A 15,119-nucleotide genomic window follows, 5' to 3' on the forward strand; every position below is an offset into this window, starting at 1 on the left:
TTCGACACCCCTACTCTAGGGCATGAATTTTCATGCACCAGACCTCTAGTTATATAAATAATTTAATACCAATATTTTCCCTATATCTTTCAAAATTTATATCAGACTTTAATCCCCAGAGTTTTTCCAGAAATACTTCATATTACAGGCATACAATTATTATGGACAATCAAGTCTGAGATTTGAAACAGGGCCAAAGGAAGGATTATGCAAAAATAAAACTAAACTTTTAGAATATAGCAGCTGAGACCCTCTGGCTTCTTCAAATGTAAAAAGATTTTTAAATGGCTATGGAGGCAGTCTGAGAAATCTAACAAGTGCTTCATGAACCTCAGCACTAAGACAGGAGGGTTAGGACATTTACATATAATACCAAAAGAACCTTCCAGTGTGGTGTAACAGAAAAATCTTAGTTTTAGAGCACATCTAAATTATGCATCTTATACCCTAACTTCTTTGAGTTTCAACTTTTTTTTTTTTTTTTTACTTAGATTCATAATTTCCAAAAGTTATTTAAAAATGACCTTAAAAAATCTTTATTGTTAAAATATTACAGATGTCTTCCCCTGACCCCAAGTTATTTCTCTGGCTGGTGTGGCTCAGTTGGTTGGATGCCATGCTGTGCACCGAAAGGCTGCAGGTTTGATTTCTGGTCAGGGCACCCGCCTAATTGCAGGCTCAATCCCTGCAAGGGAGGCAGGCAGGAGGCAGCTGATCAATTTTTCACTCTCACATTGATGTTTCTCTCTCTTTCTCCCTATCCCTTCCTCTCTCTCTAAATATCAATTAAAAATAAAAATAAAAATAAATAAATATTGGGATAATAAAACCCAATAGGGCTGTTTTGAAGACTGAGTTAATGTGTTTATCTGGCACACTGCCTAGCACAGAGTAGCTATACTAATAAAAGCCTAGGTGGTCCTAGCACCCTTGCATGTGATGTCACAAGATGGCCCCCCCAAGATGGCTGCCACAAAGGTGGTAACCAAAAGATGGCCACATGCACAGTGGAAGTGGGGCCTGGCAGCTGCTCCATGCATTGAAGCCTGAAGGTTCTACGGCTGCGCAGCGCAGAGGTCAGTCCCGGTGTGTCTGCAGCCTCGCATAGAGGAGGCAGATCCCAGCAGAGAAAGCAGTTGAGGCAGGGGAGGGCAGTTGTGGGCAATCAGGCCAGCAGGGGAGGGCAGTTGGGGACGATCAGGCCAGCAGGGGAGAAGTTAGGGGGCAATCAGGCTGACAGGCAGAAGCAGTTAGTGGCAATCAGGTAGGCAGGCAGATGAGCAGTTAGGAGCCAGTGGTTCTGGATTGTGAGAGAAATGTCCGACTGCCAGACGTCCTCCAAGGGGTCCCAGATTGGAGAGGATGCAGGCTGGGCTGGAGGACACTTCTTTCCATGCACAAATTTCATGCACAGGGCCTCTAGTATTCAATAAATAAGTTTCTTCTCTTTTTATCTGAAGATACCTTATTGCTAAAACAGATCCAAGGAGATATATAACATATATATTTTAACTCTAATATCTTTTGGGAGAGAAAAACAATTTTATGAGTTGCAATTCTAGAAGTAAAAGAAGTACTGGTGAGAGAACAGAGAAACAGAGAAAACCCTGCTTCATGAAGAGATTTCTTGTTACTAGGGTGTTTCTTTCTTATGAAGATTAATTATCTAGTTTATAAGCTTCCTGTTAGTATTTAGGACTTACTTTTCCTAGAAAGTGCCTATAGCTATAACTATAAAGAGTTTTTGTCTAGAAGTCAAATTGTAGGGGTGAGAAAAGAAAGAAACAATTACTTCAATTTTTCTCAGTGAAACAGAAAGCAACATTGGGAAGAGGTTGTAAGGATTTTGAAAGAAAAGGCAAAGGTATAGAAGAGTATTGCCAGATAGCATTAAGGGAACACTTAAGGTTTAAAGTTATAATTTCAAAGTAAGACTGGTCAGTGTGGTTAGATTTTCTCAAGCCTTTGTAAAGATGCAAACATGAATTAGTCTCAGTTGGTTTAGGCTGTGTACCACAAAGTAAGAGAGAGGTAAGGGAATTGTGGTTATATGCAAATCAGTGATTTTAATGACTAACAAGAATTTAAGCTGGATAAAGAGAGAAGAGAGAACATTATGGAATGAGCCAGTGATGGAACTGATGGATTAAGGTTCCTGATAAGACCAGAGAATTGTTGAATTTGGGGTATTAAAAGAGAATGAGGAATCTTAGCCGGTTTGGCTCAGTGGATAGAGCGTTGGCCTGTGGATCAAAGGGTCCCAGGTTCAATTCCAAACAAGGACACGAACCTCAACTGCAGGCTCCTCCTTGGCCACCGGCTTGTGCAGGAGGCAACCAATTGATATGTTTCTCTAGCATTAATATTTCTCTCTGTTTTTCCCCTCTCTTTTCTACTCTCTCTAAAAATCCATGGAAATATATCCTCAGGTGAGGATTTAAAAAGAGAGAGAAAATGAGGATAATACAGGATACATAATATTCAGATTATGTTGAAATACTAATGACAAGATAGAGGATGAATCATGTGAGTGAGTGGCTGAGGTATGATAGAGAGCAGGATCATTAGAGAAGAACTTTTTTAAAAAATGAGGCTAAGGTGTCAGAGGATCAGCTAGATAGATATACTCTACTGAAAACTCCAGGAATAATGACAGCAGCGATTAATCTTTGTGAGGAATTTTAGAGAGCAACAGTAAGTCAGGTGGCCTGTAGGGGTCAGCCGCAGTGAGGGATGATATGAAGTGGTGTCATGAAGTTCATGGACTATGGTATACTACTGCACATCTTGGTCCTAAGGTATAAGAACTGTGGGGGAAATTTTTTACTTTAAATGGCTGCAGGGAAAGAAGTAATATCCTCAGGAGAGAATCAGATTTCTATTATAAGTAAAGAAAACAAGTTGAGGATATAGATGTGTCACAGGATAGACTGAGAATTCCAGAGGACACAATGGAAGTCTTTCAGAAAGTGGAATGAGATGGGAGAAGGGAAGAGGTTACTATGGAAGATAAGGGTTGACCTGAAAATCTATAGCTTCTAGTGGTATTTTGCATAACCAAGGATAAAGTTATAATGTGATTAATCCTTGAGGAATTAAGGTACACACTGGTGGTGTGGCTGTGTTAGTGGACTGTCAATAGAAGAAAGACAGTCTGAAGAACTGTGGTCCTAGTTTGAAAAATAGGATATCCTCTTGACCCTGTTGAGAGAATTGAAGACATCTGGGGAAGCAAATTGCTCCTTAAGGCACAAAGGCCCTATCTTTACTCCTGTCAATAGGGGAGAAGAAGCCTGGTAACATGTGGTTTTAGTTCAAGTGCATAATTAACTCTCATCTCCTATCAGTAGAATGGTGGGCTAATTACGAGTGTATTATTAATTAAGTCAACTCTTTTAAAAAATATATATTTTATTGATTTTTTTGCAGAGAGGAAAAAAGAGGGATAGAAACACTGATTAGAGAAAAACATCAATTCAGATGCCTCTTGCACACTCCCTCCTGGGGATGTGCCCGCAACCAAGGTACATGCCCTTGACTGAAATCGATCCTGGGAGCCTTCAGTCCATAGGCAGACACACTATTCACTGAGCCAAACCTGTTAGGACAATTAAGTCAACTTTTGTTGACAAAGTAGAAGAGGTCTGGGGAAGCTGGGAGCTCATGGGTTCATTTCTTTACTAACTGAAACCTAGACCCAGCCTAGACAAATTAAATTAGAACCTTTAAAGGTAGGACCCAGGCATCGGTGCTTTGCAAAGCTCCTCAGGTGATCTTATTTATTTTATATTTTAAATATATTTTTATTGGTTTCAAAGAAGAAGGGAGAGGGAGAGAGAGAGAGAGAGAGAAACATAAATGATGAGAATCACTGATCAGCTTCCTCCTGCATGCCCGCTGTGGAGATCGAGCCCACAGCCCAGGCCTGTGCCCTGACGGGGAATCAAACTGTGACCTCTTGGTTCATGGGTTGATCCTCAACCACTGCGCAATACCAGCCAGGCTCCTCAGGTGATTTTAATGTTCAGTCAAAGTTCAGTCAAGGTGGAGAACCACTGCTTTATTTTATTAAGTTACTCCCTCCCATAGATAACTCAACCCCATTCTTTGTATGAGTACACATCTTTGCCTGAAAATTTTAGTATTTTCCACAATTTAATTCACTATAACAATTGCTAAGTGTCTATTAGGTATAAGGAATTATGTTAATTGTTGTAGGAGCCCCATTAAAATAAACCAGATATTATCTTGGTCTTAAGGAACTACATTAGGAGGGTTCTGAGGGAGGTGCAAACAAAACATTATAGGAACACAGTAGGTAAATTACTGCCTCAAACAAAGCTTCCCTGAGCATTTTCTGATATTGAAACTTAGATACTACTGATGTTGAAAGAGGAAAATAAATGAAAACTATCATATTCATTTTACCTTGCAGTACCAGTAAGCTCGATAACTTTCTGTCTTTTCAAATCTGCTTCATGTGTGGCTGCATCACATTTCTCCTCCATTTTTCTCAACTTTTCAGTGCAACTTTCCCTTTGTTTTTGAAGCTCTTGTTCCAGTTTTGATACCTTGTAAAGAAGTTTTCAGTAAGAATTTTAAATTCAGTCACAGCTCAACATTTTTCAAAAGAAAAAAAAAGTGTGTGTGTGTGTGTGTGTGTGTGTGTGTGTAGCCTAGCATATCATTCAGTTTTAAGATGTATTAAAAAAAATCAAAGTATAGACCAGGAATTACAGCAGATCCTTGAATAATGTCATTTCATTCAGTGTCGTTTCATTATAATTCTGATGAGGTACATAGGAACCTAACTCATTTATATCAGTATCCTACACTAAAACTGGTTTCATAATTTGTCATTTCACTTAAAGTCATGGAATTTATCAACAATGTTAAATGAGGATTTACTGTAATGCTTTGAAATATTAAAGTAAAACAATTTTTAATAATGTATTTCATTCCTATACATATTTATAGAAATGGCAACATCATAATCCTATCTAATAAGAGTAATATGCAAATTGACCATGCATTCATTATACCCACAAAGCCACACCCACCAGCCAATCAGGAGCAAATATGAAAAAAACCCAACCAAGATGGCTGAGGCTAGGAAGAACAGGAGGGAGGCTTGGGTTTCCCTGGCGATAGAGGAAGCCAAGCTTTCCGCCTTCCCTTGCCTTCCCAGGCCTCCACTTAAGTTTCAATTACAGAAGGTAAATAAATTCCAACAGAAATGGCTGTGGCCACAGAGCTAGCAGAAGGCTTGGTTCCACTCCAGGCTACAAAGTTTCAATTGTAGAAGGTAAATAAATCCCAGATACCAGGGTCTCCACTTGGGTCGCTGGGGGGCATGGCTGGCCTGCAAACTACAACAGGCCCCTCGCTCAGGCTGCCCCACACCCCAAGGGAACCCCCACCCTGATCCGGGACACCCTTCAGGGCAAACCAGCTGCCCCCGCCCCCCACCCATGCACCAGGCTTCTATTCTATCTAATAAAAGAGTAATATACAGACTGACCATCACTCCAACACACAGATGGTTGCCCCCATGTGGTCAAAGATCCTGCCCCCATGTAGACCCAAGATGGCCACCACAAGATGGCCAGCAGAGGAGGGCAGTTGGGAGGGACCAGGCCTGCAAGGGAGGGAAGTTGGGGGTGATCAGGCAAGTAGGGAAGGGACCAAGCAGTTAGGAGTGACCAGGTCTGCAAGGGAGAGCAGTTAGGAGTGACTAGGCCTGCAGGGGAGGGCAGTTAGGAGCAAATATGCTGGCAGGGGAGTAGTTAGGCATCAATCAGGCTGGCAGGGGAGCGGTTAGGGGGTGATTAGGCTGGCAGGCAGAAGCGGTTAGGGGCACTCAGGAAGGCAGGCAGGTGAGCAGTTTGGAGCCAGCAATGCTGGATTGTGAGAGGGATCCCAGATTGGAGAGGGTGCAGGCTGGGCTGAGGGGCACCCCCCCCCCACCCCAATGCATGAATTTCATGCACCGGGCCTCTAGTACTAAAATAAGAATTGAACAAGTGGGCCAATGTGGCTCAGTGGTTGAGTGTCGACCCATGAACCAATTAACTTTGAGCCAATGACTTGAATATCCTCCCTGATCTTCTAAAACCTCTCTATGAAGAACTAAATTCAGAGTATAAAGTATTAATACCCACTCAGGGACAACCCAGGCTCAATCCCCAGTAAGGGGTGGTATACAAGGCAGCTGATCCATATTTTCATTTCTCTATCCTTTGCCCTTCCTCCCTCTCTAAAATCAATAAAAACATATATTTTTTTAAAAAAATTGGACAAAATAATGGTAAATATTCTTCTCATTAATCCCATTTTAAATGTTTTTTCTTCTCTTGTCAAATCATGTTCCTTTCCTTCTTCACAAATTGGCTCATTCAGTGAAGGATTACAAGATTCCCATCTACCCTCAAACATTATAACCTGTATTCATGCCCAACATGACTTGCATTTACTCCTATTCCTTCTTCCTTCTGTTCTGCTACAGTGAAGGAGGTATTCTTTCTCCTATACCCGTGGTCAGCAAACTGCGGTTTGCGAGCCACATGTGGCTCTTTGGCCCCTTAAGTATGGCTCTTCCACAAAATACCGTGGCCTGGGCAAGTCTATTTTGAAGAAGTGGCGTTGAAGAAGTTTAAGTTTAAAAAATTTGGCTCTCAAAAGAAATTTCAATCGTTGTACTGTTGATATTTGGCTCTGTTGACTAATGAGTTTGCCGACCACTGTCCTATACAAGTCAAATTACTTCATAGGTATTCTGGGTTCAATTCCTCAGGAACCTCAAACTCTTTTTTAATTTCTTTTTTTTTTTTTTTTTTTTTTTTTTTTTTTGAGAGAGAGAGAGAGAGAGAGAGAGAGAGAGAGAGAGAGAGAGAGAGACAGACAGACAGTCAGACATTGATTGGCTCCTTCCCATAAGCACCGCGCCTGGGGACTGAACCTGCAACCTAGGCATGTGCCCTGACCGGGAATTGAACCAGTGACCTCTTGGTTCAGGAGTTGATGACGCTCAACTAAGTGAGCCACACTGGGCAGGGGGGCCCTCATGCTATTCACTATCTCTATTCTCTGCTTTATCTTCCCTCTCTCTTTCTTCCGGTTTCTTTTTTTTTTTTAATCAGAATTTAAACATGTTTAAGACCCTTTTACAGTAAAAAAAAATCATCCTTCTTACCTCTGTCGCCCTCCAACTACCACCCTTTCTTTCTTCCTCTGCATAGCCCAACTTCTCAGTTTCTTATGCTTGTTGTATCAATTTCACTTTTCCTTCATTCCTCAACCTATAGTAATCTGGTCATTCTACAGAAACTATGCTAATTCCAATAGATATTTTGCAACCCTCAATTTACTTGGCATTGATTCCAACAGACCATGATACCAACTATCATTTCTTATCATGAAATACTTACTTTTGCTTCCATGTACTACATCCCTCACAAATCTGTCCAAGCCAATCTCCTCACTCCTCATTCTACATTCTCTTCCTAGTAAATCTCAGCTACTCCATGTTTTCAATGAACATTTACATGATTGTGATCTCAAAGTTAATCTCTGGCCAATGACTTTAATATCCTCCCTGATCTTCTAAAATCTCTCAATTAATACCCACTCAAGTTTCAAGAATAAAATTAAAACAATACCCAGATAAAAAGGGAAAGGAACTATGAAAAATCTATCTACTCTGTGCTTAATTAGATAGCACATTAATAAGCAGAAAAAAAACTAAAGATGAGTAATAATCTGAAAGAATATAGCACAGGATCTATTTATAATGGAACAGAAATGCAAGCTAGGAAAATATTCACCAAATATTGAAGACATTTTTATATATAAATTCCTTTAAACCCTCAAAGAAAGAGAACACAAAAATCTCTCTTAAAATAAAGATCATGAAGAAATAAAATCACCAAACGAAAAATACAAAAGAACTGACAGACTTAGGGAGGAGAAAACTGTAACACCATTAGAGAAATAAAAACAACTCCAGAAGGAACAAGAATTATAATCAATCCTGCAAAACCCAGATCAATGACAAGGTATCTAGGAAGTGGGAATCTAACACAGATAAGATGAAGAAATACTTCATAATAAAGTTGTACCTCAGGCATATCAAGCAATAGGTCTACACTTTAACAAAAGAGATGGAGAGTCACAGCAGTGATGTCTCTAGAAAAGAAAATATATAATATCTGCCTGAAATGTCTGAAGGTATTGAGAGGAGATTCTTCAATTCCATTCGAGAGGCTGAGGATGAATTCAGAATACATAGATAAAAAGCCATAAAGGTGAAGTGTAGTGAGATTATGCAGAACCATCATTTTCTATTTTACATGTTTCTCTAAAGTTGGAAAAGGGACAAAGAACAAAAGATTTTAAATTCAGTATCTGAATAATTCAGATGAATTTGGTAATGAATGAAAGAGCAAAGATTAGGTTCTAGTATAAATTTTCTAAGGATACTTTCTTTGACATAATAATTTATTTTTAGAAGTGGTATCCCTTGTGATTTTTCTTTTAGTGCAGTGCTTTGGCATTTCTTTGAGAATTATCACAAATCCTAACCCAAAAAGAAGAAATTGGAAGGTCTGATGATTCATATAGGAATTATATTCAGATCTAAGAAGAAAGAAAATATTGAAGAAGCCTAGATTATAAGTAAGTTGTATGGAATAACAAAATGTGCCACATTACACAGGACTAGAACTTTATCCATTTTACAATGTTAATACAGAATATTTCTTATAATATAAAATCTTTGATATTGAACACCAATTTATATAACTAACAAAATGTACTATCAATTGTAAAAATTTCTATTTCATACAAGTAAAATTATTTTGACCAATAATATATACCTGTTTTTCAAGTTTAGTTTGAATATCTTCCAGCTCTCCATTTCTTATTGTCTCTTGTTGTAACATTTGCTGCTGTTGCTGAAGAGTATGTTGTAGAATAACATTTTGCTCAGAGGTCTCTTGAAGACTGTGATTTTTTATCTTTAGCTCTTTCTGTAAACAATATACCTAACAAATATATACATTTCTCATTATAATGACATGCTTAAAATAAAAAGCACAAAATATCAAAGCTGTCTGCCCTGTTAGATAATTATCACACTTGCCACGTGGGACAATTATATTTATGGCTATAGGTTATTATGTGGAGGGGCAGGGTCCAGCTTTCTGATGAGGCGATATGCTTATAGGGTTGGCCTGTGGATGATGTCTGGGAATGTGGATTTTGACATTCCCTAAGAGAATGTCAAAATTGCTTTGTCTGGCTAGGACATTACGACAGTGAATCATGCTTTCCTTTTGAAATTTTGATACTTGTTGCTGTTCCTGAGTGACCAGTCCCCCTCTCCCCAATAAAAAATATTGATCTTTGAGTCATAACCAGGTTTCCCTGGGCAGAAATACTGTAGATGTTACCATATTTCACTGCTACATAAAGAAGTATATCTATGTGACCCCTCCCAGAAGAAGGAAGAAAACACAGGAGGCCAGGAGTTTTGTCATACTTCTATTGAGGTATCTTTTTCCCTTAGTAAAAATAAACTATAGCCACAAAAGCACTGCACAAGTATTATGTGCTATTTATTACATTATTGTTGCTATTATTGCTATTGTTTGTAAGAATATATCCTAGCAATGCACTTTTGAATATTCATGGTCCAAAAAACACATAAAGGAATGACAATACAAACTAAAAAATCATTACCTATTCACTCCAAATATTTAAAGATTTGAACATTGCATTCCTGCAAATTGCTTAAAAAGATACCTTTAAAGTGATCTGAAAGCACTTATATTGAGAGAGAAGAAAATGCCATTTGTCCTAGTTTTCCAAAGTCTAAAAAAATCTGCCAAAAAAATTACTTAAATTTGAATAAACAATGCAATATAATTTAATGAATATTTTATAATATTCTTCACTTGCTCCGAAAAGAAGGTGGTTAATTAGATGATCTTGATATGCTGAGCTCCTTCATATCACGTTGATTTAAAGTGATACAATCAGACAGGCTGGTGTGGGTCAGTGGTTGAGTATTGACCTATGAACGAGAAGGTCACATGCCCAAGTCGCAGGCTTGATCCCCAGTGTGGGGTGTGCAGAAGGCTGCCAATCAATGATTTTCTCTCATCATTGATGTTTCTATCTCTCTCTCCCTCTCTCCCTTCCTCTCTGAAATCAATAAAATATTTCTTGACAAAAATATTATTTTTAAAAAAATAGATGTACTTGTAAAGTTTTTTGAAAATAAACAATATCTCAAAAAGAAGTCACTTGAAAAATATTCTATATGTAAAGAAAATATTCATTTACCTCTTCAGATTTCTTCTTTAGCTGTTTTTCAAACTTTTCCTTATTTCCTTCCAATTGATTCAAATGCAAGGCAAGTTCTTCCTTACAAATTTCCAATGCTGAATCTAACTGTCTGACCTAAGCAGCAAAAATTCGAGACAGGAAAATCAACTCATATTAATAAGTGTTTATTATATGCTCGACATTTTATAGATTTATATCCTAATGTTAATTCACTGCTTCAAACAGTGAATATATAGTCAAACTTAGAACATAAGATATTATTACAAAAGAGATTTATTTAAAAACTGATTTTTTCATTGCAAAGTGGGAAACCAGAGAATGGAGTTGAAGAATAAATAGGACATGAACAAGTGTAAAAGGTCATTCCAGGAAGAGAGAGTATGTAGAAGGGAATGGTGAGAAGCTGGCAGGAGTTCAGCGTATCAATAGTATGAATTTGTTAGAGATGTGCATTTGGGAGATAAGGCTGATAAAATAGAGGGGCCAGCCATCAAGAACCTGTAAAACAAACACTTTAAAAAGGTAAGCAGTATTTGAGTCTACTCCTTGATCAAGAAAATCAGCAAAGTGAGTACAAACTGTTATATTGTGCTAATGCTGAAGTCAGTAGAAAGTGAAAATGTTTTTGTCAGCTAGGGAAAAAATAACTAAGGAGAAGGCTGCTTTTGCTTTGAATCAGTGAAAATAGTTTTAGAAAGGCAGCAATGTAACTTGGTTCAAGGGTTTTATAGATGTAAGTGCTTAATATAAAGAGAAAATTAGCAACAAATAACCCAAATCAACAAATTTATTTTTTGAAAATTTAGTTTAAGAGCCAGTTTGCATACATGCTCCATATCCTATCTGCTAATAAGATTCTTATCTTGTTCCTTTCTTTCTCTTTCTTTCTGTCTTTCCTTTTCTTTTTCTTTTTTTTTTTTTTTTGGCTTAAAGCAAACAAACAGAAAGTTTATTTCTCACTCATGCTAGCTGTTCAGCAATGATTAGAACTAGGCAGGTAGGACAGTGCTATCAAAGACACTCAGGGACTCAGGCTGCTGGAAACTCTTGGAGTGAAAAAGTGAACTGCACACCAACTCTGAAAGTTTCTACCTGGTAGCAAGGAATCACCTTCCCTCTTATTGATCAAGAAAAACAGCAAAGTGAGTACAAACTGTTATACTGTGCTAATGCTGAAGTCAGTAGAAAGTGAAAATGTTTTTGTCAGCTAGGGAAAAAATAACTAAGGAGAAGGCTGCTTTTGCTTTGAATCAAGTCATACAGTCATGGCTATAGTGACTTCAAAGGGGATGAAAAGTACAATTGAAATATTGTGAATAGACTAATGCCTTTCACAACTACTAAGGGGAAGGTACAACCATCACTATTCTACACATTAGGGAACCAAAGCTCAGAGCCTGAGTGCCTTGATAAAGGATGCATAGCTAGTAAACTGAACCAAGGCAATCAGCTTGTATTCATTCTCAGCTACTATTGATTAAAGATGGATTTTTGAGACATTACCATTGGGAAAGACAGGGAAAAGGACTCTGCTTGACTCAGAATGGGTAGATCATAGATCTAGAGAGATCCTCAACAGAGTCACCAAATTCTATTGGATATTGGTGCCTCCGTTAGGCACCATGTAACCATCTCCTAAAAGGTAGAGAAGATCCCTGGTCCTCTCACCTCCTTCTTGACTACAAATCATATCCCTCTGCACCTTCTCCCCACCCCTGCTAAGTATGCACCATGTTTTTGCTCTCAAAAACTCAAGACTTGAGAGCCCTATGTGATTGGATCTGACAACATAAACTTAATTTGAAAGCAACAAAAACACCGGGGGAGATAACCCTCGCAGGCTCGGTGCCTTGCACGGAGGGTGCCCGTGGTGTCTGGTCCACAGCCGAGTGCTGGGTGCCGTGTAGTCAGTGGTCAGGAGCACTGGCTCCAGGATCAGAGCCAGTTCTGATCCTTTCTTTTCCTTATAGTAATTTTGAGCTTCTCGGGTGTTCTCTCTCACTCTCAGTATATTTTATTGATTTCAGAGAGGAAGGGAGAGGGGGAGATAGAAACATCAAAGATGAGAGAGAATTATCGATCAACTGCCTCCTGCACTGGGGATCAAGATCACATCCCAGGCATGTGCCCTGACAGGGAATCAAACTAGTGGGCTTCTTAGTGCCTGGGTAGATGTTTAACCATAGAGCAACACGGGCCAGCCTGGGGGCAACTGGATGGGAATTCTACACTACCCTTTCTTCAACAAAACACCTAAGCTCTTTTTCTCCCCCCCACGCCTTATGACTATCTTTTCTTGGGGGGAAGATCTAGAGTGGAAAATACAAACAAAACATACATAAATAAAATCTAAATCTAATAAACACTCTCTCAATTCTATTTAATATCAGGCTAAAAAATGATTTTAATTTACTGATTTTCTTATTACTTGTTTAGAATTTTCCCATCAATTTTCTAGCTCTCATTAAGCTAGAAGCTGTATCATACTTTTCTCAGTGATACATTTTTAAACTGGGCCCTGGCTGAGTAGCTCAGCTGGTTGAAGCGTTGTCCCAATACGCTATGATTGCAGGTCCAATCCCAGGTCAGTACATATACAAGAATGCATAAGTAAATGGAAGAACATACTGATGCCTGTCTTTCTGTCTCTCCCTTCCCCCCTCTCTCTCTAAAAATCTATCAATCAATCAATAATTTAAGCCCTAGCTGGTTTGGCTCAGTGCATAGAGCATCAGCCTGTGAACTAAAGGGTCCCAGTTTCGATTCTGGTCAAAGGGCACATGCCCAGGTTGTGGGCTCGATCCCCAGTAGGGGGCATATTCTCTCTCACTGATGTTTCTGTCTCTCTCCTTCTCCCTTCCTCTCTGAAATCAATTTTTAAAAAAAGAATTATTCAGTATAACTTCAGTTATAAGAATTTTGTTTCTAATTTTGACTTTCCCCTCAATGACACTAAAACTATTAAAGGTGCCAAGGGAATAAAACCAACATCATAATTCATTCTTTTGTTGATTTCCTTCCTGTCTCTTATCTGGCTATTAATATGTAGAAATAACTTATCAGATGATGGGCTAGATGTGTTAGGTGGTTTAAATAAAAACAGGAGTTAAGTGGCAATATAAATTTTATTTAATAAGTTTATTTCATGCTCACAACCTTTGTACAGTAGTGATTTTGAATACCGTATTTTCTGGCGTATAAGATGACCCCCTAATTTTACAGTTAAAACATAGGTTTAGGCCTATATTCGCTGTATAAGACTACCCCCCACTTCCGAGGCAACACCAGTTCTTTTTTAAATAGACCGCCTCTCTGACTCTAGCCAATCCAAGCAGGCTTTTTATGCATGCAAATTATACATGTTCTGTACCCGAAGCTACACTGTGTTCTAGTAAAAAGCCTGCTAGGGCGGTGGTATAGTGCCAACTTATTATAGATTTCCAAGTGAGGTGCTTTCTATCCGTCCTCTTTTTTCTGTTCCCTCTGCTGAGACCTGAATTCAGACCACTGAAAAAGCCCAGTTGACTTTTTTTCGTTTCAAAGGTCGTCTTATACGCCGGGAAATACGGTATTAATTATCTTAGAGGTTAGTTTTACATGAATAAATGAATTGACATGGCATGAAATGTTAAAAGTTTCAGGAAATACTATAGGAAAATTATGGATAAACATATAATTGTGTTTACAGGGTATACAAGGTCACAAAATGGATTAAAAATACTAGAATACTAGGTGAAAGTACTACACAACACCGATTTTTAAAATGCCTTTATACTCAAGCCATATATGACAGAATAAAGGTAGCAGTATGTTTGGATCTATTTTTAACACTAAAAATGCAACTGAGAAAATACTAAATACATAGTAATTACGTATTAAATTATGAGTAACTTAGCATATGTTAAGCATTTTATGTACCTCATTAATTTGAATCTCACACTATTGTTATTCTTATTTTATAGATAAAAAAAATTAAAGTTCAGAGAGCATAAAAAAAAACCTAGCTAAGGTTATGTCAGTTAGTAAATCGTGAAGCCAGAACTGAAACCTAAGTCAATTTAGCTCCAAAGTCCATGCTTTTAAGCATGAAGATATATAGCCACAAAACTGTATTTTATCTGGAAATTCTGAATTTACCCCCTAATTAAACTTAGAACAGGTAGAAAGAAATAAAACTGGACTGCTTATAGTTTCATCTCCCTTCACTTTCACTGTTAATTCTTAACTAGTAATATTATTACATAGTTAATGTTAAAAAAAAATAATGGAGGTTAGATAATATAAAAAAGAAAAATATCAAAACTCACATAGAAGAAAATATACTTACAGAAGCTACTAAGTTCATTGACCAGGTAATATCTTTACCTCTTAATTTATTTTTATATTGATAATTTTTACAATTTATAGAAAAAAGTGGAAAAAAACACAGGAATGTCCCCATTAAGAAAAATAAATTTAAAGCATTTTTATTATCCTCACCTAAGAATATGTTTATTGATTTTTTTTAGAGAGAGAAGGGAAAAATAGAGAAGGACACACACACACACACACACACACAAAGAGAGAGAGAGAGAGAGAGAGAGAGAGAGAGAGAGAGAGAGAGAGAAAGTAAGAGAGAGAGAGAGAGAGAGAGAGAGAGAGAGAGAGAGAGAGAAAGAGAGAGAGAGAGAGAGAGAGAGAGAGAGAAATCCATGTACGAGAGAAACATCAATTGATTACCTATCAAACACACCCCAACCAGAGATCAAACCTGAAACCTAGTTATGTACCCT

General features: G+C 38.0%; 1 protein-coding gene across 5 annotated transcripts in view; it reads right to left on the bottom strand.

The window, feature by feature from the left end:
* The window catches only part of CCDC18 (coiled-coil domain containing 18), a 150,181-nt gene that overhangs the window by 68,736 nt on the left and 66,326 nt on the right, over nucleotides 1-15,119 (bottom strand). For all 5 annotated transcript variants that reach the window (XM_084873374.1, XM_084873375.1, XM_084873373.1 and 2 more), the window contains 3 exons: nucleotides 10,345-10,461; nucleotides 8,874-9,041; nucleotides 4,429-4,571 (listed from right to left, as the gene is read on the bottom strand). In XM_084873374.1, coding sequence (XP_084729500.1) covers nucleotides 4,429-4,571; nucleotides 8,874-9,041; nucleotides 10,345-10,461 — 428 coding nt within the window. The remainder of the gene's footprint in view (nucleotides 1-4,428; nucleotides 4,572-8,873; nucleotides 9,042-10,344; nucleotides 10,462-15,119) is intronic.

This window comes from Pipistrellus hanaki, assembly GCF_964339955.1.
Source record: "Pipistrellus hanaki genome assembly, chromosome: 2".
Taxonomy (NCBI): Eukaryota; Metazoa; Chordata; class Mammalia; order Chiroptera; family Vespertilionidae; genus Pipistrellus; species Pipistrellus hanaki.